At 35.1% G+C, this 25,021-nt stretch overlaps 1 protein-coding gene across 3 annotated transcripts in view; it reads right to left on the reverse strand.

Moving 5' to 3' along the window:
* The window catches only part of SIPA1L2 (signal induced proliferation associated 1 like 2), a 131,002-nt gene that overhangs the window by 72,950 nt on the left and 33,031 nt on the right, over positions 1-25,021 (reverse strand). For all 3 annotated transcript variants that reach the window (XM_017817563.1, XM_017817562.1, XM_017817561.1), the window contains exon 3: positions 2,824-4,530. In XM_017817563.1, coding sequence (XP_017673052.1) covers positions 2,824-4,288 — 1,465 coding nt within the window. In that variant the 5' untranslated portion in view covers positions 4,289-4,530. The remainder of the gene's footprint in view (positions 1-2,823; positions 4,531-25,021) is intronic.

A 25,021-nucleotide genomic window follows, 5' to 3' on the forward strand; every position in this document is an offset into this window, starting at 1 on the left:
TTTGTCATTTTTTCCTTTTTCATTTTAAGGAATACTTGTCATTTTTGTTCTAATACAAAAGTCTTCCTTGTACAAAGCTGAATTAATACCAGTTTGCTAAGCCTTTACATTTCTTCTAGGACACTTTTTCAGCTCCATATCAGCAGACACAGTAACATTAGAAAATGGTTGCAAGCCTCTCTCAAATAAAAAGCACAGTAATAAAAATCAAGTCTCAAGTTATTATGAGGATAATTGCACAAGGGAAAAGGACAAATCAATGACAATCAAAACCATAAGATAAAATAATATATTCTAGCTTTTGCAAATCTTAACTGAAAACTGAGAAGATATCTTCAATAAACATAACATATTTTACATCAGTCATGTCGGATTTGATTTTAACAATAGTTACAAAGCTTATAAATATGCAGTATAAAACCACAGCTCATTTCAGAAAACACTGAATTTTGAATCTCGTATTTCTTGAAAGGGAATGGAATAATTAGTGCTACACATGCCCGGGTGTTTCTTCCATGCATCTTAAAAGAGAAATAAAACTTGTACGCTGACAAGTGCCAATTATAAAACTGTGAACTAAATCAAATATTCAGAAAGTTATTTCTTTTTCATATATATTTTCTTAAAGGCAAAGAAAATTGGTGCATTATGTACAAGTGACTATTGATTGCTGTTTTTTTTTTCATCTTTCCACAATTATTTTGCTAAATTCAACTGTGCTATTAAATCTACAATTCAATGAACAATCAGCTGGGAAAGCTCACTGTCATGGAAGAGTATCAAGTAGACCCAGTATGCATATAAATGTCACTTTTTCTTATATGGATGGTCAGGACAGCAGCAAGACATCTGGGTGCCCAACGCAAAATGTCTGGTTTATTTCCTCTAAAAACAATAAACTTTGCTTAGGTGAGAACTGTGTTCAGCTGGAAGTAATCTGGAGATCCCTTAAGATAACAGATATTCAAAATTATGGTTTTAGTTTCATCAGCATGTTTGTCCTGACTATCTGTCTCATAAGAGCCATCTGATACAGGTTTCTCTTGTGTAGTTTCTGTTACAGCTCTATAGAAAGATAATGCACAACAGGGCATGGCTTATATATCATTGTAAAAGTGAGAGGGTAACAATTTATTACTGGATATTAAATACATCACATCATATTTACTTTTGAAGAACTCTACCTAGAGAATAATTAGTAACAATTCAAGTTTCCCAGTATTATACTATGTGGGATAAAACTCTGATACTATTTCAGAACAGAAATTAATTAAAACTAATTACACTCACATCAATTTTCCAGAAAGGTCATTAGGTTTGTTCATATTATATTATTTAAAGTGGTTTTGAGTACACTTTGCATTTCCTTTTTTTAATTTCTATGACAAGATTTTTCTTCACAAAAAATCTACCCCACTTCAGCACTTGTAACTCATCCAAGACAAAAGCACTTCACAAATAAGTCCTCTTTCATTGTCTTCCCCCGTTCCCCCCTCATCCTGCCACCACCTCTGTCCACTGACAATCTTCCTTTCCTTTCTGTCTATGCCAATCCTTTCTTCTCTCTGCCCCTCAAAAAATATGCTACCCTTCTGTTATAAGTTTCCCTTCATTCTCTTGCACTCTCCCTCCCTCAACACTTTTCTTATACTTTACAACCTGCCTAGTTTGAAAGGCTTTTTGATCCTCTGAAATTACTGCCCATTCCTTTCTTAGCTGCGGGTCTTTTTCTTCCTCTTTCATGAGAGATTCAGATTCTTTTCTTTCTTGCCTTTTAAAACCAGTGTTTTTACAGTTACTATGTTCTCAGTGTCTATCATATTGTGAAAAATACTGTACTGGAGCCTCCTTTGAGTGTCTTGTAAAGGGTTACAGAAGGAAGGAGTACAGTACAGTGCTTATTTCCTGATGTTCAAATATAGTTAGAAAGCAGAGGAAGTATGATTTCAAGAAGACTCGGGCTGTAACAGTCTTTTAAAAACAGCAGTAGACCTTTTTTTTTCTTTTCTTTTAATAACAGCAAAAAAGATCTAGCTGTAATTCATGATTCAGAGAGGACAGAGGTAGGTACTTTGGGGTTCTCCCCACAAAGCCAGAGATTTCATACACAATTCAAAATGCAGTACTGAACACAGACTGTCAAAGTCCATCATAAAGTGGAAACAATTTATCTGAATAACGATTCAAGCCAAGATAATTACTCTGCTGAGAAGAGTATCCTGGCATTTTTGCAGTGTGAACACATCCTAAAACAAAAGGATATAAGGCTAGTAGAAAGGCATAAAACATCCTTCTTTAAGCTGAAAAACTTAACAGCATCAGAAGCTCTCTGTTTAAGGAGTATGCATGCATGCATACAGTATGAAAGGCCCCAAAAGACATTTGAAGACAGTAGAATCTAGAAGAGAGTCAGAAGTCTCAATAATAAAACCTTCTTCTTTGGAAGCACCTTCTAGGAAATAATGATTTTCATTCTGGGTATCAGTATTTCCAATGCATTTACCAGATACAACTGTCATTTTTTCCTCCTGCTGATCAAGACAGTTTGGTTTGGAGAAGTTAGTTTACGTGCTATTTTAACCTTTCCTTAAATCACTTAATGAACTCACATAAGTATTGCCCAATTTTACATATAACCCACTGGTTGTCCAATATCTCTATAAAAGGGCAAGAACACAGGCTTAATTCTAGGAAAGAGTTTCAGGATCCTCTGGGTCACTTAAGTCTCTCTATAGAGAAAAAAAAAACCAAAAAATAATCTTTACTAAACAACTTCAATCTAGTGCATTGCTATGTCAGAACAGTTGCATTAAAAAAATTTACCTTTTCCATAGAAGAACTTGCGGTAATAATACGCTCCAAGATCAATGTGTTCTATGATGTAACGCTTCACTTTCTCTCTGTGAATTGACTGGTTTTCTCTTGGTACTTCCAGTACTGAGACACCAGCATTTGTGCAATGGGAACTTAGAGAGGACTCAAAAGAACAACTTTCACCTGAAGAAAAAGATGCTGAATTTGCCCTAGAAAGTGCAATCCGTCTGTCTCCTTCCCCACCAGTTTCATTCCTGAAGTAAGGGCAACTCAATACTAAATCATTGCTTTTCCCATCACCCTCATCAGCATCTAAATTCTCTTTTGAATTGAGGTCCTCTTTGCTTCCCAAAGGAGATTCACAGTTTCCTGTCTGGCCTGCTGGCATCTGAGTCTGTGATGCAGCTGAAGCCCCAGTGGTTATATTTTTCCTTTTTCCTACATTTACTCTGGTAGCCATTGCTTCATTTATGTTAAACAAAACGCTCTGAACATCATAATGTGCAAAACATTTCTGACAGTTCCAAGAACGAACATTTCTGTCTAGTCTATCATCCAGGTCTGATGAAAACTTGAAAGTTTCATGCTCACTTTTAACTGTTCGCAATTTTCTAAACAGAGATGTTTCTACCCCTTCTGATTTTAGTCTCCTCTTGAAAGACTTCTCCCTGTCTCGACCAATAAGCAGGGCACTATCCATATAATCCAACCCAGAAATCCTGACAAATTCTCCCCTGGAAATCTGCGCAGCAGCATGTAGACTCGGAGAAACAGTAGGATCACAGTGGAAAAACTCAGAAAATCCAAAAGGAGCAAGGGTTTTATGTTCAAAATTTTCCACTCGATATCCTCTTAGCATTGCAAAAAAATTTTCTCCAGACAAGCCTTGTCTATCAATTGAAGAAGTACTGCCATATTCCCTATGAAGAGCTGCTCCAGTATTTGGGTTAACAGCATTTTGGTCTAAAACATCTTCAGCATCAATATCACTTATTGTCACATCACTGTTGCTTCTTTGCCTTATGGGATGAAGTCCCCTTTGAGGGGAATGAACAAAAAGATCTCCAATTGAATACTTTCCCTCCGTAAATTCCAATTCTAGCTCTTCTTGCTGTCCATCACTTTGGTCATTTTGTCCATTTGGAAGTACTGAGCCAACACCTTCGTAACCAGCTGGAGGTCTGTTTTCCCAAGCAGCTTTACTCAATTCCTTAGAGCAATCCTTTTTAGGAGGCCATTCAGATACCCTTGCTCGAACACCCATTTTAGGCACAGCTGGTGTACCATTTGCTTGATTATTTTCAGCTTTGCTAGATGCATTTGAAGACACAGGAGGACCCATGCTACCATTCAAGGCTTTAAGTTTTCTAGCGAAATAATCATCAGATTGCATGCTTCTCGAAGACTCCCTGAACTTTGAGGAACTTCTGCTTACTTTGTGCTTATCTTCTTGCAAAGACCTTTGATCACTCATGTCCAGTCAGTGGGAGGGAAACCACTACTATTGCATAAATTTACTGTTACATTTGTTATTACATTGTCTTTTATGGGCCAATAAACTACAATATAAAAATACAGTTACAGTCTTTCCAGAAGTGCCGGCAGGAACCTCAGTGTACCATTTTTGCACAACTTCTGTCAGGAGAGCAATCTCAAAATATTTCCTTCAGTTCAGACGCATTCAGTTCAGTATTAATCCAGACAAATTTCTTATATCTGTTCATAAAAAAAAACAAAAACAAAAAGAAAAGAAAAAAGAAAATGTATTAAAATGTTTACAGTCAATAACGGTAAGCTCCAATGTTACTTGTATATACATAACAGTCCATGAAACTGGATGAAACTAATGAGATGTGTTTTGTATCTTTTTCTATCCTCTGATTCCTTAAAACCCAACAAATGCAATAATCACAGTTTTCCGTGGGATTCCACAGGATGTGAGCAGTTTGAACCTGCATCTCTCATGGACACACCAGTACACACACACACACTGAATAACACAGCATGTTTTGCCAAGCAGAACAGCCACAGACAATTCTCTCTGCATTCCTGCAATACTGACAGCAACTTCGAAACCTATTCTTTGTCTAATCACTGGGGTTTGTTTACATAACATTTAAGACACTTTTATCCAAGTTTTCTTGAAAATGGCTAATACACACAGGAGTGTTGGGGCAAGACTGGTACAAAATATAAGTAAAACATATAAAGCAGATAGGACCTTAGACAGAGAAATGTGTTTTGTCCCATTGACAATAACATTTTAAAGAGAAGTAATTTCTCCACTATGATGAAATCAGTGAGTTAATGTACTTCATTTCTTTCCCCCTCTCTCTTCCCAAAGGGAGATTTACTCACATTCCTTTCTTTGAAGTGCAAACTATTATTTAGTTGTGTAAAACAGTTACAGTTGTTTCTGTTATATTATACTCCTCTGGTTATTGTGCTAAAGAACATGTCTGTTTTCTTCCACAAATAAGAAAAGACAGTAGCTCTATTGACAAGTCACATTTTGATAACAAAATCGGAACTGTTAGGATATAAAAATATTCTTCAATGGCTTTAATGGTCTTAAGAATGTCCATGACTCATGCTGTGAAGATTCATTTGCAGACAGAGCCCATCCTTTAATCTGTTGCATAAAAGCAGACTAAAATAAGAATCAAGACAGAATGTTATGTACTTCTTTTACAGATTTTGTTCCTCGAACAAAAATGCCAACATAATGGTCTTTTAAGATGCTGCAAATAAAGCTAACATGCATTTACCAGAGATTAAGAAAAAGACAAATTAGCCTGAAATAGAAGGTGGATGATGGGCAAAGGGATAATAATAAATTAATATGTGACAGCTTATCTTCTTCTGCTTGTCAGAAGTCAACACAAAGTCGTGTTTGGTACAGGAACCTTTAGCAGTCTTCTACAGTAATGGGTTAATAAACATTTTAGACTTACAGTAGCATCATGCTTATATGGTTTGTATGTGACTGGTAGTAGAAATTGGTGACAATAACAATACAGCATTGCAGCTTACTTCCATTACATACGAATTCCCTGATGGTCAATGAAGACAATTAAAATAATGTTTTGGGTTCCTTACGGGAGTCCAAAAGATTGTTTAAACAACCTACATGTTCAGAGAAACACTATTTGAAAAGTGGCATATAGGATTTTTTAATATGCAAATACAACACAAAAAGAAAATTGTTGGTCATAGAATCATAGAACAGTTCGGGTTGGAAGGGGATCTTAAAGATCATCTAGTTCCAACCAACCTGGCATGGGATGGTGCTCTAAACCTACCCTCTTTCAGTTTAAAATTGTTAACCCTCATCTAGTCACTATATGTCCTGTATGAAGTCCCTCTTGGCTCTCTTGTAGGGAGGCCACAAATAAGTTTCCCTGGAGCCTTCTCTTCTCCAAGCTGAACAACCCCAGCTCTCTCAGCCTTTCCTCACAGGAGGTGTTCCACCCCTCTGATCATCTTCATGGCCTTCCTCTGGACTTGCTCCAACAGGTCTTGTCCTTCCTGTGCTGGGGCCCCAGAGCTGGATGTAGCACTGCAGGTGGGGTCTCATCAGAGTAGAGAGTAGAGGGGCAGAATCCCCTCCATCAACCTGCCGGCCACGCTGTTTTTGATGCACCCAGGATACAACTGGCTTTCTGGGCTGCAAGTGCACATTGCTCAATCATGTCCAGCTGTTCTTCCCCAATAACCCAAAGACTTTTTTTGCAGGACTCCCCTCAGATACGTCAATATGCTTAACATTTTTGGAGCACAAGAAATATTACAAAGGTGATATACAAGTAATTTCTGTGTGATACACATTAACATGAACAGCTGACAGCTTTTTAATCATCTCTTAGATTGTTCTTTATACAATCATAGAAGTGTGAGAAACCTTTGCTAAATAGAAACTCTGAAGGAAAATTAAACTATTCCAGAATCATCTTTTCTGTTTCTGCAAGCATATAAAATAGTGAGAACACACAAAGTTCAACTTCACATACTGGGAAAGAAATTTAACTTCTTATTGAAGGTTGATTCAATTATCTTTGAAATTAGAGTGAAATATGTCTTCTAGCCTTCCTGTCCTTTCCTACAGAAAAACTATTCATGGAAGTCATTAGTTTATGCATTTTTAAATAAAAAATAATCTCTTACAGAATAAAAAAATACATATAAGGTAAGAAAAGGCTATCCTGCAAAAATTCCATTCTTTTCTTCTCTTAACCCTTTTTCTGTGATAAGCATTTGTGCAAAAGTAGTGAATTGGACCAGGAACATAATGCAGGTTGAAATTAAATCGGGGATGAGGTGGTGGAAGGCAGAAGGGAAGAGTGAGACTACCACCCCCTTTATTTTGCATTCAAATCCACAACGTGATTCACTGTTTGGCCTCACAAACAGTTGTATTTGTGGAAGGGAAGGAGAGAGCCTGATGGCCACAGGAAAGCAAGACTCCTTTTTCTTTGGTGGTGGTAGCTTAAATATAGACGAAGTATGGCCTGAGTATTTTAAAAAAAAAGGTACACTGCAAAAGACAGTATTTAAAGAGAGAATTTGTTTTCTTTACAGTGTAATGCTGGGGTGACAGAAGACCAAAGAAATGCCTGTTTGGAACTGTAGATTAATATTTTATTGGAAAAACTAATGCTTGAAGAAGTGATGCAGTATATTTAAGATATACTGTTATTTCTTTTTCTTAATCTAGAGTTGGCCTAATTGAATAACTCCTGTTTTTAATATGACTGACCATTTCGGTAAATTCTGTTAACTCGGTACAACAGCATGTTCTGTCTGACAGCTGACTTATGCTTATGGATAGCACTATATTCTCCTGTATTTGCTGTTAAGATTTTTCTCTCTCCATAGTAAGAATTTACCAACTCACAAATATTGCCCTACAGATGTTGATACTATTTACTATAAAACAAATTTTGTTTGCTGAAGGTAATAAACTATTACTTTCTCAAAGAATGTTGCCAATATGATCATGAGTATCCTTCTCTTCAGACCTGTACAGCTCTCTTGGTCAAGCTCTTCACTTCCTTCTCTTTTCATCTCATCCTAGCCTTGAAGAATGGAATCAGCGACAGATAAGGTCGAAAAAGAAAAGCTGGATGCCTACCCTGCTGTTGTGCTCCTGCCAATCCTTCCCACTAAGACTGCTGGATGTTATGCAAATAACTTAAGTTCCTTCCACACAGCTACAAAGCCTTCCTTCTGAGCTCAATACAGCAGCTGGTTTGTTAGCTACAGTTACAGTTCTTTAACATGGAATGATTCCAAGTTTCCTGGGGACCTGGATACTTGCCCACAAATGTTCCTGTGCCAGTAGCAGAGCAATGAATAAGAACTGTACTATTGGACTATCCTGTCAAAAGGAGGTTGTTTGGTAACGTTGCCTCATGTCAGCCTTGATAGATGGAAATGAATTATTTAAGAAGTCTTTCTGTGATCATTTTGTTGATCAAGACTTTGGAAATCTGCCCCTATTATTATGTAATGTTATCATCCTAAAAAGAATGCATAATTTGGATGAAAGCATTAATCTCTACTATTTATCAAGATGACAATTCCATAAACCGTGACTCTCAAGCTCTACTAATCTTAAAAAATGGGAAGTGCAATTTTATAAAGTAGGAGTATAGGCTGGAATAATATGCCAAAAGCTGAAGATGAGACATTTAATTTGCATTCAATGGATTCTACACAGCATTTTCTGCGTGCTCACTCCGGTGAGTTTCCACTCGTCAAAGAAACACATAGTAGCATTATATATTTGGCCAGTATAGTAGCAGAGTAGCAGTTGCACAATGGCTACTTCATGAGAATCTAAAGTCTGCAAGAAAATTTTGCCTTCCGGCACATACTTGAAAGTGCAATGAAAAAGAAGTGTGCAAAAGAGAAATGAACATGGTTTCTAAGCTGCCTGTATTTTTACAAGTTCCGGACTAGATAACTCACTTAACAAACCTGTCACAAGGTATTATTTCCTAAAACTAAGATTGCCACCAGAAAAAAAAGTAATTTTTGAAAAATTACAAAAAATTACAAAATAATGCAAAAAAAGGTTTTTTTACTGCAAATTTCTAAAAACATACTACATTACCAAATGTTTTTAGATTCACATATTTTTAATATAACTATTATTTCTTAATGATTCCTAAATAAGAACTATCCAATTTTCAGAAGCAAAGTGACAGCTATGTCTGGTTTTCAAGCAATGCTACTTACTTGTGTGTTCAAATCAGAAAATTCTGGTCACACTAAACTGTGATATCATATGACAGCTGATTATGATGTCACACGGGATGATTATCACTGCAGATAGTAGTATGAAAGAGAAAAATGAGTTCTTCATGATATTGGCGGGATTTTTTCATGCAAATGTATTTAGAAAACCATGATATTTAAGCATAATTGTCTTTAAATAGAATATTTCTTTCAAAGTTTTCCATGAGGCTCAGTGAATATTAAAGAATAACACTAACTATAATTGAGGCACTTATTCAGATTGCAGCTGTGGAAAATGGATTGGAAATAATACAATGAACAATTTATGAGCACAGCTCATGAAAAAATGTTTCAAATTATTATACATCAAATTTACAACTAAAGCTATAACTACTATATTATAAATAGTTAATTCTCATATGCATATTTCACGTACTTGAATAATATGCAGACATAGACAAAAGGCAGAAGAAGGATGGGAAGACCCTCATTTGACAAATGGAATTATAGATGAGCTCCTGTGTAGTGAATATTTGTGGCACATTTCCTTAGCTATGCTGTATTTCTTTACATTTACAGTCTCTGCTCATGAGAGTAATATCAGAGTAAAAACTGAAAAGAATCCTTTGTTGAAATAGCATAGCTACAGAAATGTATCCACCTACAATCATGGGGAGTGGGGGGGAAGAAGCCATAGCTAAGAATGACAACAGCCCACATGATTCTCAGTGGTATGACCATCACATTTCTTATAAAAACTGGAATTGCACTAGTTTTGGACTGGAGCAAGATTTAGAGTAAAAAAGAAATAACATACTCTGTTCTTAAAACACAGTTCCCTTCTCCAACAAAGAAAATATTTATGCACATAAATATTGAGACAGATGCAACAGAACTTTGAATTCCACATCTGTTCAGTGCTGTTCAATGAAAAGTATTTTATTTTTGAGAGATCCCACCAATCATAACTGTTCTCCTTCATTAACAGGCTGAGAAAAATCTCATGACCATCTACAGGAATAATTGTGTAAGACAGAACATTAAACAGACCCCTTAAAAATACTAGACTTCTTTAACTTACGGTCAAGATCCCCCACCTGTCATCTTGGCTTTTCCAGAGAAAATATATGTGATACCTTTCAACTGCTAAAAACAATACTCATACTATGAGTTGGTTTGGGTTTTTTTAAAATATCCTACATCCATTCAGTGAAAAAGAATTACAAAAGATACACCAAGAAAGTGTATCTCATTATACCAAAGAATACAAAAAAATATCTATCACAAAGTTCCAGCAGCTTCTCTTTAACCTATCTTCTGTTACTTTTCCTGAATATTTGGTCCTACATATTGTATCTCGATTCATGCTTTGTTTAATTAAAAGACACAAAGTTTTTAATCAAGCAACCTAGGTTATCTCTCAGTGAATATCAGTGTTTTATACAGAGCTATTATTGACTCTAACCTTACTGTCATTGATTTTAAACTTTCTGTTAGAAATAACCTTCTGTTACTGAAAAATAAGTTTGATAAATTTGATTGTTTTAGCACTTAATTTTCTTAGAATATTTATACCAATATTCTATTGTTCCATTAGCACAACTTTTGACACCAAGATGCATTAAGGCTAATTTGATTTCCAGAACAAACTGGATATCCTCCTATTCTTACAGGCCTATTACAAACAGCACAATTATGCAGCCTGTGCAGAGTTTAACTATGAAACTGGAACAGAAGTTATATCTTATTCAGGTCAAACCATGTAAAGTAGTAAAGTGAAATCAATAGCAAAACTACCACTGACACACACACTGCGAATCTTTCATTTACATTCTTCCAATTCAGTTCAGTTATTTTTAACTGAAATGATGAAACTTAAAATACAGTAACACCTACAACATAATGCAATTAATGAGGTAAAAAGGAAAAATTTTAACATTGAAGTCTTAGACCAAAGAATTTTTTCAGAGAAGGGTTGAATAAAAGCTCTGACCACTTACTATCCCAAGGGGAGGGAGCACACAGGGGGAAGACACCAAATTCCTCATAGATTATCATTATTAACAGATGCCATTTTTTGAAAGCCTCCAATAATTGCAAATAGAAATTATATACCTGTCAGTCAAGTTCTGGTATCAGTGAAAATTTAAAAAAAAAAAAACCAACAGAATTTAAACTGTCTTTTTCTCCTTTCATTCTTTCTGTTCAAGAATCTAGGTGCCAATGGGCAAGAATAACAAAAAAGAACCCACTTTACTGAGTGTTAAGTAATCTGTTCTCTACATGGAGACTAAAAAGACATCCAGAACATATTTTACATAGTATGTCAGACTGGATGATTCTAAGATATTTCCTCACCTTAAAGAATTTATATGTACTTATGTCTGTGTCCCAACACTTCATATTAATTACAGTCTCCTCATAAATAGATTTATCCGTAAAATACTGATAATGCAGAATTTTAATTCTAGTTTCATCTTTGAGACTGAAGAGTCTTCAACCCATAATGACACAGATATGTCATAAACAAGATTCACACATATCAGTATGAAATATCAGTCAGCAGATAAACACAAATAAATTTTTTATAATACTTTAAATATTCAATGTAGATCAAGATCCTAAAAAGAATGGAGCAAAAATCTGTTTGCATGGCATGTACTTTTCCTCAGCCAGTAGAACCTATTCAGGAAGGAAGTTCAGATTAGACAAAGCATGAATTATTCTGAAAGGGTAAAGATGATTCATTTACAGTTATAATACAGAAATATTGCATTGAAGCAAGTTCCACTCAAAACCAACAGAAAAGCAATTTTTAGTGGTCTTCTCAAGCAAGCTGGACAACCTCTGAAACCTCAGTAGAAACAGTACTGTCTACAGGCTCAGAAATTGTCAAAAGTCTGCTGATTCTTGAATTGCCCCTCCCTGACTGAATGCATGTATTCTCATTTAAATTGCATAATAGACAAGCCCGGGACTATTCCTTTGTCCTGTTGGAACAGTATCCTCATACAAGGACCCCACTGTACAGGATGCTAAATACTATGATAATCCAGTTAGTAAACAAAAAGTGTATGAAGTCACTGTCAGAGACAAAGCTTAGAAAGATAAAGATTGGACCTGTGCACCACATTCAAATCATTCAAAGACAAGGAAAAGGACAACCAAGTGTATTTGAATTGGGATAACACCGAAAGAGAAATACAGCATCTGTAAACCAACTAACAGAAGTCTATACAGAAAGGGGAATATTCATATTGTATATTGAGAAAGGAACATATTACATGTGCTTCATTTCAAGTCAAATTTTTTACCTTCATGTTCTTAATATACATATACAAATACTAAAAATGCTAAGTCTGTCATGTAGTTCTTATAAAATACTGGCAGACACATAAAGTAACTCAGTGATTTAAAAGAGTATTGTATTATTTTAAAATGAAGAAAATAACATATTCTACCTTTTCCCAGAATTAGTGACATCAGAAACTATCTTTTCTGTTAAAACTCTAGCTCAGCACACAAATGGTTATTGAAATTGCAATTGAAAAGCACTCTGCCCAAGAGCAGGTCTAGGGAAAACCAGGGGAAAAAAAAAAATCACAACGAACGACCCACGTAATACTACAAAATGTCAATTTCATTTAAAGAAAAAAGTCACACTGTAAGAATTTTTGTCCTTACAACATATAACAAATTGCTACAGATGGAATCATGTGATCAAAAATTAGAAATAATTAAGTAACATAATTTTCTTACTTACCAATCTTCAAAAATTTAAAGCTTCATGAATAGAGGGAGATTTCTAATTGAAAAACATGTTTAGATAAACTTCTAACTGAATGCAATAGCTCTGTATTTTCTAGAGAAATTATCTCAAATGTTTTTGGGATATGTGCATAAGTTTCAACATAGTGCATACAATTGCTTTTGATTATTCCGAAAAAATAATAGGAATACTGGAGTTGGCACCTCCCTGGCTATCTGAAGAAATGGCTTTTAATTAAAAGTTGAAAGGAAAGTAGAGATGTGCTAAGATTTTGATTGTGATTTCACAATGCAAGGTAGAAATTTGGAAGCAGGTTCAGAAGCTGCACTGAAGTTGAATAAGGAGTCAAGTACTGCAAGAGAAGATTTTGTTCAGGAAGAGAGAACAAGTTGCAAGCTTTGACTTTTCTGAGTCAATATGTCACAAAAATTCATGAGGCAATTCCACTTTTCATAAGTCTAGTACGGTGAGGCCCAAAATAAAGCTTTTTCATCCACTCAGTGAAAAGATAAAACAATACATCTATTAAACAGCTGAGGCTGCCTATTCCACGACGTAGGTTTCAGATGCTGACACAGTACTCAAGAGAGCCTTTGAAATATACAAAGCCATTTTTAGCCAGAACAAGAAAGTTCTTTCATATGCTTCTATTATAACTGCGTTTGATAGTAAAAATGCTGCCCCAGGGAGGAGGACAGATTAAGCCTGCCATGTTCACATTGGTGATGTCAGACTATTTGCATTGTCCTAAGCACTTACTCGGATTCTATGATATGAGCTTGCAAACCCATACACTGGACATCATCTCCAGAGATCACCAAATTCTTCCAAATAGCAAACCACTTTGTACTAGAACAATACTAATGCTACTCCCATAAGAAATACTCCAATGCATACAGCTTTTAAGGGCATCAAATTTTTTGAAGTAGAAAGAAAGAGCCTCCCTAAAGCAAAAGACACACCAAATACATCCATCATTGGAAGGGACAGCCAAAGGTGGGGGCATGGATTTTAGTCACGGGTACACAACAGCTTGAGTTTGAGAAACAAACTCCCTATTTCATTCCAAAAATCTTCTGTTTTGACAAATTATCATAAGACTTATTACCAAATGGAAACAGGCATTCCAGAGTGGTTTCAGTAAGGAAATGTAAGGACTCTAAATAATAACTGATAAAAGGTTGAACATTCATTCTGCTCATGTTCATGAGAAACGGGTATGTCATTCAACAGGTCTCCATATATTTACTTGCAGCAGACCTCGCTGGCTCAAAATAATCAGATTTTTGCATTATAACCATATGTACAAGAATATGTTTTTCAGACAACCTCTCAAAGATCCATCAACTGCATAAAACTTGCAGTACCAGGGAACATCTAGATACGACATTAATACTCAGTGCCTACAAGATTACAATATTTTGTTACACACACTATTTTATCCCATTTCCTGTTGTACATAGAAATTTGAGAGAAAACTGCAACCATTAAAATAAGATTTGAGAGACTTTGCTAAACATACCTTTTGTTCATACTTATTATTGTATTTCCCACCCAATATCAAAGATATGTGCATTGTCTTTGGGAGTTTTCCTGTAATAACACTACGATGATATTCAAGTTTGTCTACCACAGGACTCCAATTTCTATTGGAGTCTATCTATTAGAAAGGCTCACATAAAGTTAATTGTTCCAGCTTCCTTTGGGAAAAAGTACTGTTTCAGAAAAACACTATCTGGGTGATGTTCTGGAGAATTTCTACAGAGAGGCCTTACAGTCTGTGATTGTTAAAGGTAACTGTAGATATTCACCTACACACTCTATAGAAAGTGAGCTGCTGCAGCTAACATCACTTTTTCTAACACTTTGCAACCTCTGGGCAAAGAGGGAAACACAAAGTGGATAAATACAGTCTTAGAAGACCAAATTAATTCATTTCTAAAGGAAAAAAATGCCTTAAGTCTACTTTATTGTTAAAGTAAAAGGAGAAGTATCTGAATAACTTCTCCCATCACAGAAGTTCACAACAATGAAAAAAACCTAAATACACTGCCTATGACAACAGAGGGAACATTCAAAACTCAAAACATTCTAGCATGGAAGAGATCTCTAACTACATACTAAGAAGGTGGTACAGAAGCACATTTTATGGAAAAAATTGGAAATACTAGCTTTGTTTCTCTATCTTGTGTTTTCAAGAAAATGAAACAGGAAATAAGTTTTATGCCATGTTATCTGGCAGTAGAATGGATATACTACACTTCTGAATTATTTTTCATATTAATGAAGTGGTTGATTAAAGTAAAATCAGTTTTAAAGAAAAAGGAAACATGACCATTTCTCTTCATTGTCTTTTATGGAAATTGTTTCAGTTTGACCTTGGTTCTTTATCAGCTGGCATGAATTGTGAGGCAGCATAAACTGATAATATTACTGGCCAGTTTTCAGAATCTTAGCTTCAAGCTGGCGGGGGATCTGCAGTTTCAGATGTCAGCAAGTAACTCCTCAGGTACTTCTGCATCTCTTTAGAGCTATAAAGTATCATTTCATATTACTGTGCATCAAGATCTTTTTTAAAAGCTATATTTTGATAACAGAAATTTCACTTTTTTTATCCTTCTTCTCTAAATCAAAAGAGCAAGAATTCCAAATAGAAAGAAAATACGTTGAAATATATGGTGACCATAATACATTTAATTCATATAGTGTTACTACATAAAAACTATTTCATTATTAATTTTACAGCATGATCTGGAAAATAGATTTCATAATATTAACAAAATACATTAAGAACTTGGTAACTTGTGCCCACCTGACATTTCTAAGCACATGTGTGGACCACTTGGCCCTGAACAATAAAGCTCAGGCAAACAAGAGTCTCTCCGAAACAGTCAGCCTCTAGGCTGGTTATTCTACAGCTTTGTAGAGTAAGAGTTCTTTTCTGATGAATTAAACCTTTTCACATAATTCTAGACACAAACAGAAGAACAGTAGCAGGAGTGGGAGAGTTGTTAGCAGAATATTGTTCTCCATTTTTCATCAGTCCACTCAAATTTGGCACCACTTGATAGCAATAAAAAGTCACAGCCATCTGTTCAGTGATCATTTGATGTATTATCTAGAATCAAATTGTTGTTAGGCTAAAAACCTTGTTATCAATGAGACTTAGGAGGGTTGTAATTGAAAATAATTTTGTTAAAGCTTTATGGAACACTTCCTTCTGCTGCTCCCCAAATATATATTAAAAAAAAAAGACGTCAAAAAAACCCAACAACCAAAACCACTGCAAAAAATAAGATAGCATAACCATTGCTCTACAGTTTTCCTTTAGTTTACTAGGTTAAAGCACACATCAGAGAACTTTCTGGAGTTGTCTTGCTGAGAAAATAAGCTATATAAATACATTTTAAACTGAAAAAAAAATAGCAGTCTTCAAAAATATAGTGTGGAAACACATCTTTCAAAAACTTTGAGTCAGAGAGGCAAGATCTCATTTTTCTAGACTGGAAAGAAGACTTTTTGTCAGATAATTGTCTGAATTTTCCAGACAAAGTCATCAGAGTCATCATCATGACTGGGGTCATGATGGACTGTGGTCCACTTTTGGGAGGCAGGGGGAATGTTAATTATAAATTCGTATTCGTCTGGAATGGTTTGCTTTTACAGGGCCAATTTTGTTTTAACTTTTGCTTTTAAAATTCTGATTACATAACACCCCATCCAATAAATCAGACACTGAATTTTATATTTGATTTATCAAGTTCTACTCCTTATGTAAATGAAAATGTTCAAATAGGAGGGTATAATTAACATATCCAAAGTGTTCGCACACAGGCATAGTAATGCAGTGTAGGCATTGTAAAAAATCTGCCTCTGAATTTCATTATTGGCTTTGATTTAGCACAAAGTTTTGGGTCAGCCAACAAACTGTATATCATTCATACAGACCGCACATTTCTGGAACTGCGTTTTTACTTGCTGTCAGTGCCTATCTCCCTCTTTTTTTGCAACTTATTTGCATTAGAGAAACCAGAGATTTATTTCAAAATCCAAATTTAGAAAGCAACAATCACATTTGCTGTGTCTCTGACTCTTAAAAGGCTCAGATTATAAGAGAAACTACACATTTGACATATAAACAACATAAATGGCATTCCTTCTCCTTCCCCATACATACTCAACTACTTATCAGTAAAATCAACAGGTTCCTTTACCCCAAAATTCAGGACATTATCAAATAAATCTTATTTTCTTTATTACCCAGATAACCTTTATAACTCTGACTGCATATTTGTCAACAATTATAAATTGCTTACAAAAGGTTTCAGCTATTCATGTCAACATTATGTATGACCCTTTAATAAAAATATCCTTACCTAGGGCAATTCATAAAGTGATTTTAAATAATGTTCTATAGAATCTGCTGGGCTAGCTTTTCTAAAACCAATAAATGTACATAAGAATTAAAAAACCTACCAACCAACCAAGGCAATTAAAGATGCACTTAACCATCCATAGAGTAAGCTCATGTGAATTTCTTCTGTCTTGAATGAAGTATGATCAGTAGTCTTTTGCAATGCCAAAGGCAATAAAATCAAAATAGTCTCGGACTTACTTAGCGTCAATGGTGATATACTATTTTTTACTTTAAAAACTCCCTCAAAACAACAATAATAGACCAAGCCCAAAGATACTAAGAATTTTGATAAATACTTCTGTTTCTATCAAGTGCATATTTCAGTTCTTTCAATGTCTTCCAGACACATTCCATGGGAGCAAATCTTAGTGCAGGTTCAAGGTTGCATTCCTCAAGTGTGTGCATAAAGAAAAATGCTTTTGCATACAAATGCATCCATACTCCCATTAGTCTGTAAGCCCATGTTAAAAACAATTTTGAGAAAAAAATTTTTGCAAACTGTTGTACCACCTTTAAACTTAAATAAAATCACAATTTCCCTCCCATCTTGTTTTTTAAATACTCTGAACTCTGCTTTATAGGCTTAAACTGAATTAAACAGAAACTCTATAAACTCGAAAATATTTTAATATTTTAATATAGATAAAATAATATTTTTAAGACTGTGGTATCTATGAGGAAAAACACCTCTTCTTCCTAGATGATAAACAGCTTTCTGAAAATGCAGACTAAATTTCTGGTCAACAGTTTTGATTTTATATGAAGAAAGACTTCCCCTCCTTTCCCTTAGCTAGAGAACTATATTAAAATAAAAAGCTTCGGCAGCAATCTGAGCCAAAACAGAGGGGTATAAACTTGCTAAGTAATCATCTAAAACCATATTTAGAAAAATTAAAAGGCTACTTGCACTTCAGAAGGCTTCATTACATGACACCTACACAGGCAGTGAAACAAATTTAAATTAGTAAATTGTAGCAGACTGCTCTTAGAATGGGATTGTGGGGGACATTCAGTAAAATTATGTTTTAAGGAACCATGTCATTCTGCTTAAAATTAAGTTGCACAGTTTCAGTATTGTTTTTCCTATTACTCTTACTCAGGAATTCACTCCGATTTTCTATCCAAAATGCCAAGTCTTGAAAAAAAAAAAAACCAACAAAAAACCAAAAACAGTGCCAAAGTCTCATGAATAGCTCTTTCAGCATATCATCAAATCATTAACCAGACTGTCCACATTTCACTGGGAAGATTTTGTTATGCATATTTATATTTACAAAATAAATAGCACGGGTATACTTTTCCTTCCATTCAAAGATTTGTTAACTTTCTATAAAAGTAATGGTGTGCATCTGCATACCATATTTGCCTCATACGCCAGGAATTCTTTGCCTCTCATGATGTGGTTACCATCTATATTTATTCCAGTGTGCTTCTTCATTTCCTCTTTTCTCTGCTTCCATACACTAGAATCCATGTATTCGACAAACCACACCAAATTCATGCAATATTTTCCATCTCAATCTATATGTATATCATCTTCTTTTCAAGGAGTACAAATCAGACAACGAATCTGTGTTAGGACCATGACACCCTTTGGTCTGGAATGAGAGTATTCACAGCTAATTGTTACTCAAGCATAGCTATTCAGAATGTAAACAGGCAAACAAGGTAAATTAAGATGCCAGGCAAAATTAGGATGGTAATGGTTGTCATCAACCATTTATTTAATTTCCACGCATCTACAGAGATGGCAAAAGCTTGCTAATCACCACCAGCTCCCACACATTCATGCTATCTGTTTTCCACCCAAATCAATTGGTTTCTGTCCATGATGCCGAAAACCATCCTGAAAAACTCAGAATTAATCCAACTCCTTGTTCAAAATAACCTGTTATCAAGAAGTGATCTGTCTCTTCCTGGCAAGTTCAGACTCCTATAACATCACGGAAGGAAAAAAACATCCTATATCATTGTCTTCACCCGAGCCCATTTCTTCCTCTTTTATAAATATCCTTTTCCTTGTCCTTTCCAAGGTCTAGTACTCTGACAAAAGTCCAGCTTTCCAATATAGCATTTAAGTTCAGCTGACTTTGAAAGCGTGTCTTTGCTATAGCCTCCTTATCTAGAAATACTTCCATTTAATTCTTTAGTTTTACTAGTCATTTCTGCACTGAATGTTTTGTTTTCTTTAATTTCACTGCTGTTCGTCTACTGTCACTTCCTTTATCTCAATATTTTTCCTTCTCATTAGCATCTTCCTAAAGTATCATTCATCACTCCTTTCTTTTTTCCCAAGATACATCTTTTTAGCATCCAAGACAGTCAGATGAGACACTGTACAACATTACTAGTATCAGTTACCTTGGCTGCCTTTATCCTTTCCAGGAGAGCAGAGAAGCTATGGGATTTTTTAAAATGTCCACTATGCTGTATGATTATTTAAAGGCTTCTTTTCCTTTGAATAAGAAGGGTATATACCTACAATCAACAGTTAATAGCATGTGTTACTCCTGGGTGCTAATCCATCCCTCCACCTCCTGTCAAAATCAAGTCAAAACAAATATGCACTTCAGTATGTTCTTAAAGTCAGCAAATGATCTACTTCAAACAATAGCCTAGAGAGGATTCCAAGGAACAAAGCCCTTCAGAGAACACTGTCATTAACCCTTTGTCAATTACAAAAGTATGTAAACAAATAAAATCTTAAAAGATCATGAATTACATATTTTTAGAACAGATAAACCAAAACAAGACCAGAATATGGAAAAAATAAAATATAGTAGCCTTTGTGCTAGTATATCACACTTTTAAAAACTAGAATATTTTTTTAATAATCTATTTCACTTTTCAGCTATTATTTTAGAGGAAATATGACAGAAATATTTAGCCTTTCCTTTAAAAAACTAATAATTAAATAGTTCATAAACTGATTAAAGCTACTTGGAAAGTGTTCAGTTAATACGTGAGTTTAAACATTGAGATTAGTATTTATAAACCTCAAAAATGCATATCAAAGCCACAAAATAATTCAAACAAATAGAACATGTATGAAGAAAAAAAAAACCTAAGACTTCTATCAAGAGAATAACTGAAATACCTGTTCTTGATCAAAGTACTTCATGAATACAAGAACTCATTTTGAATATGAAATGGGAATGCCATATTATTTTGTCACATCTTCCTGGAAGACTGTGTTGCATAAAAGGAGTCATATACTAACTGGAATTAGTTTCTTCTTGCTAAGACACTTCAAAAATACCTTTTAATAATAGAGACTAGACTTACTGTTCCAGTTAAAGCAATTCTTCCACAGATCAAAAGAAAATGGGTCTCTATGCTTACTAATAAAACTCTTCATGAAAGAACCAAAGGCTTATCAACTCATGAGCCAATCAGTTCTTCCATTCTAATATTCAATGTGGAAATCCTAAAGTATTTGAAACTAAGCTAAATATTATTCCTTACCCAAAAATGCCAGCTAGATAGAACTAACAGAATTAGTCATAATGAGAGGTAGCAGATCAATTTGTTAGTCTTTGCAGAAAATTAAAAGCAAATCTGTAGTCAGATTTCTCAGGTAAAACACATTTCCCCAGTTTGACCCCACCCCCCAATTTCAGATGAAAGTGTCTCTCCTATTCGAATGGACTTAGTGTCGGATCAAGTGCAAATAAAATGTGACCTTGTTGTATGCAGGAACCACTCAAGGGAGAAATTTAGAAGTCATTGCACCACGGTCAATGACCGAAAATGGCTTGGTGAGCACCTGAGTCCTCAGTACCCTTGGATGGATCCCATCCAACCCCATAAACTTGTAGGTGACCAAGTGGAGTAGCAGGTTGTTGACCATTTCCCCTTGGATTACAGGGGCTTCATTCTGCTCCCTGTCTCTGTCTTCAAGCTCAAGGAGCTGTGTACCTGAAGAACAATTGGTCTTATTATTAAAAACTATTAAAGACAAAGAAGGCATTAAGTACCTCATTCTTTGTCACTATGTGACAAAGAATGCACCCAATTAAGGCAGGACAATGTATCTTAATGCAAAAGTTCTTTTCATATTTGTTTCTCAAACAAGTTATAACTCAAAGGAGTATTTGTTGAATGTCTAAATTTTTAATAAATCTTAATAAATGGTAATTTTTTAAAGCAGATATTGGCAACATTTGTGAGTTTGAAAAAAGCACATTTTTAAACAAACACACAAAAATTGAACGCAATGTACTGATATACAATTAATTGTTCCTACATATACAATGACTCTACATTCGAATGAGACAAAATTCAATGCACCATGCAAGCTGCTTTGCACATAGAAAAAAGTTGAGTGAAACTACTATAGTAACATATTGTGCTTAAGCTAAACAAGACAGGCATTATTTCCATTGAACTCTACAGAACCCCAGTGACAGTGTGCAGTAACTGGGGAAAGAGCACACATTAACATAAAAATTCTAAGTCTACTGGAGAAAAGCAGCTTTGTAGAACTGCAGAACTGAAATACAAATACAGAAAAAAAAATATCCAATACTACTACACAGTACAACACAGTAAACATCTTCCTATCCAGAAATACTCCAAGAGGGAAACAAATTTGAGTTTGATTTGTCTTGATAGTGTTTGTGTTGGGGTTTTTTGTTTGTGAGTTGGTTGGTTTGGGTCTTTTGGGGAGGAGGGGTGTTTGATTTTTGTTTTTAGAGGAAAGTTATTTTATTAATTAAAAAATTAGTACAGTCTGTTCAATATACAGCTTGCTTTCCAAGTAACATTTCTAACTATGTATTCCTATTGTGTTGCAATATCCTTTAGATCCCAGTAAGAAATAAATTCTCACTTCTCTACTTAATACATGAAAGGAAATTAAATCTTATTGCAACAAGTCTACAAAACGGAAGCTCAGCCATCAATGCCCCAGTGAAATACTGAAACTACCAATCAACTGGCTAGTATGAAGTCAGAAGGCATGTAGAGGAAAGTTTGCAGATCTCCATCTTCAGCAAATACAGAAACACTTAGAAACCAAACTATTCATGTAACAGGGAAAAAAAAAAAAATTCTTCACAGCTCTAGCTATCATCAACCTCTAATAATTGTAGAGTAGACAACGGAAGTAGATGCTGAGTCTGGGCAATGGACATGTAGGCGGTACTTCACTGGAAATGTTTGCTTCCAGAGAATGAATGAATACCACTTGATAGACCACATATGTGGTCAATTGAAAGATTTTTTTAAAACATGGATCACTATCAAAACCAGATGTCTTCTGATTCAATTAATAAGCAGATTTCCTAACAATTGAATAAAGAAGGTAGCACGTACGTTATGGAATTAAGTGTGAATAACACACTGCAAAGATTCACCCATAGAATACATACAGACACTTCTGTCCTGCCTTTGTAAAGGCATTTTTATAAGGGAGTACAAGAACTAAAAGTGTGCAAAAAACCCCAACAATCAAACAAAAAAAAAGAAACAAAAAAAACCAACCCAAAACAAAACCTCAAAAACAAACAAACAAAACCAACAAAAAACTCAACCATCCACCCCCTGAAATAGCCTTCAGAGAAGGTATGGGATGCCTCAGTAAGATCTCCTTCCATGCTATGAAACAAGGTCCTATTACAACATTCTGTAATTTAAACATAAATACAGAAACATCTCTTTACACTGCGCTTAGTTCTGCTTCTGCTAACTAGAGAACAGAAGATAAGTACAAAAAAAATTAGTAAACTTTTCACTGAGCGGTATGCCCAACATAGCTGGGCAGTTGCTGGGCTGAATACTTAAGGGAATATACCATGTAAAAAGGACAGAGCATCTAGATGGGAACAACTGAAACAAAAAAATGGGGATTGCTCACTACATGCAAATCAGCACAATTACTGAGGATTGAAAGGAGACAGTAAGTATACTCTAGTCAAAGCTGACACTTGGAAGCCATTAAGAGCAATAAAAAAAATAAATCTGTCAGTTAGAAAACTTAAGTCCTATGTTAACATTCCAGGCATGGAGCTGGGAGAAGGAGGGGAAAAGTAGAAGAAGAAAGTAAATTAACTACAAAGAGAACTGCTGGACAAATTATTTTTAATAGGACCGGATAATTTAATTAAGCACTACTAATATATTGTAACTAAAATTACTATTTTCTTACCAGTGTTTCTCTCTACTTCTAAGTCTATACAACATCTAAAATCAGTTTTGCAGTCCTACCCATGGCCTGAGCAAGATTGAATTGCTTGATCCCTTAGGTTAGGAAGAATACGAACACATAGTCTGAAGTACATACAAGATATAAATCTATGCACCAGTAGGGCCAGGAGGCTTGCATGTACTAACTAAGATCAGATCTCTTCTCTTTAGCAACTACGTTGATCACGGGCACATAACCTGGTGGCTTAACTAAAGCAAAAGGAAAGAAGCTGTTGGGCTATTTTACTATTTTAAGAAAGGGATATAAGAGAGGGGGCACTATTGCAATACTGGGTGAAACAAAGAGAAGGAAAGTGTATGAGAAAGCTCCAGAAAAGGGAGCATGTGGGTGCTGAGGGGCACATAGTAGAATACATGTCCCAGTAGAATGCAGTCTGTCATCACCCATCCATTGATCTTATAGCCAAAGCTGGGAGGTTAGTATGAGGGACTGATTTTTCTGGCAAAAGACAGCTAAACAAACAGAAATCCCAATCCAGTTTCGTAAAGATTTTTCACTCAGCAATACAGTAATACATGAAAAAAAGCCAAAATAACTTTAAATCAACCAGAGGAGTAAAGCATTAATACTACACCATCTACTTCAGTTTGATATTCACAAAGAAGAGAGATAAGATGAGAGACCAGGAAACCTGAAGCTTCCAACAATGAAATAATTACTTTAGTACATAGTTCTAAAAGCTATGCACACATCTCATATTAAGCCCCACACACCTAACACAATGGAGAATTCTACTTTAGTGTCCTATGTGAGCTTAGTAATAAAAAAAATACAAGGGCAACTGGAATACAAACATGGAGGTTCAAGACAAAAATCATCTTACTTAATTAAACACACTTGTAAACTACAACACGATTTCAGTATGCAGTTTGTCAACTTCTGTATTTTCATAGTTACTTCTTTAAAATGGCATTCAACCCCCTCACCACCCCAAAAAAGGAGCTTAAATTTAAAAATAGCCTCAATTTTAACTTTCTAGCTACATCACTTCATTATCTTGATAAAAAATATCAATCCTAACAACTCCTTAGAGTGGTAATAATCCTATGATAGAGCAAGTTTCCTTCTACTTCATCCGGTAATACCACGCCTCAGCAACTTGAAATCTATCATAGTCCCATACACTAACCCCTTTGAGAAAAACATAGTATTTCAAACGCTTATTTCTAATTTAAGAATACTGTTTAAGAACACTGTTTCTAAGTCAAACTATATCAAACACAAAGTAAGGGAGAGCCTAAGATTACCTTGCTAAATCTAAAAGTACTGTAAGTGCTGGCTGCCCTGGAGACAAAGTTAGCTGACACGCATACAGCTGTCATATAATTGACATTCTTCCTCCTGCTCAGACAAAGCTACCAACTGCCAAATGCTATCTAATAATTAGCATATGTAAAGCAAAAGGGATAGACTATGCCATCAGTTTATCTGCTCCTTAGAAATAGTTTTGAATGAAACCTGCAGCCCACTCTGACCTTGAAAATTCTAAAACAAAAAAGGCTTGTCAATAGGAATAAAACAGGAAAAAAAAAAAAAACCACAAAGAAGTCTATTTACAGGTATATTCTAATTT

This window comes from Lepidothrix coronata, unplaced genomic scaffold (genome assembly GCF_001604755.1).
Source record: "Lepidothrix coronata isolate B3197 unplaced genomic scaffold, Lepidothrix_coronata-1.0 Scaffold61, whole genome shotgun sequence".
NCBI lineage: Eukaryota > Metazoa > Chordata > Aves > Passeriformes > Pipridae > Lepidothrix > Lepidothrix coronata.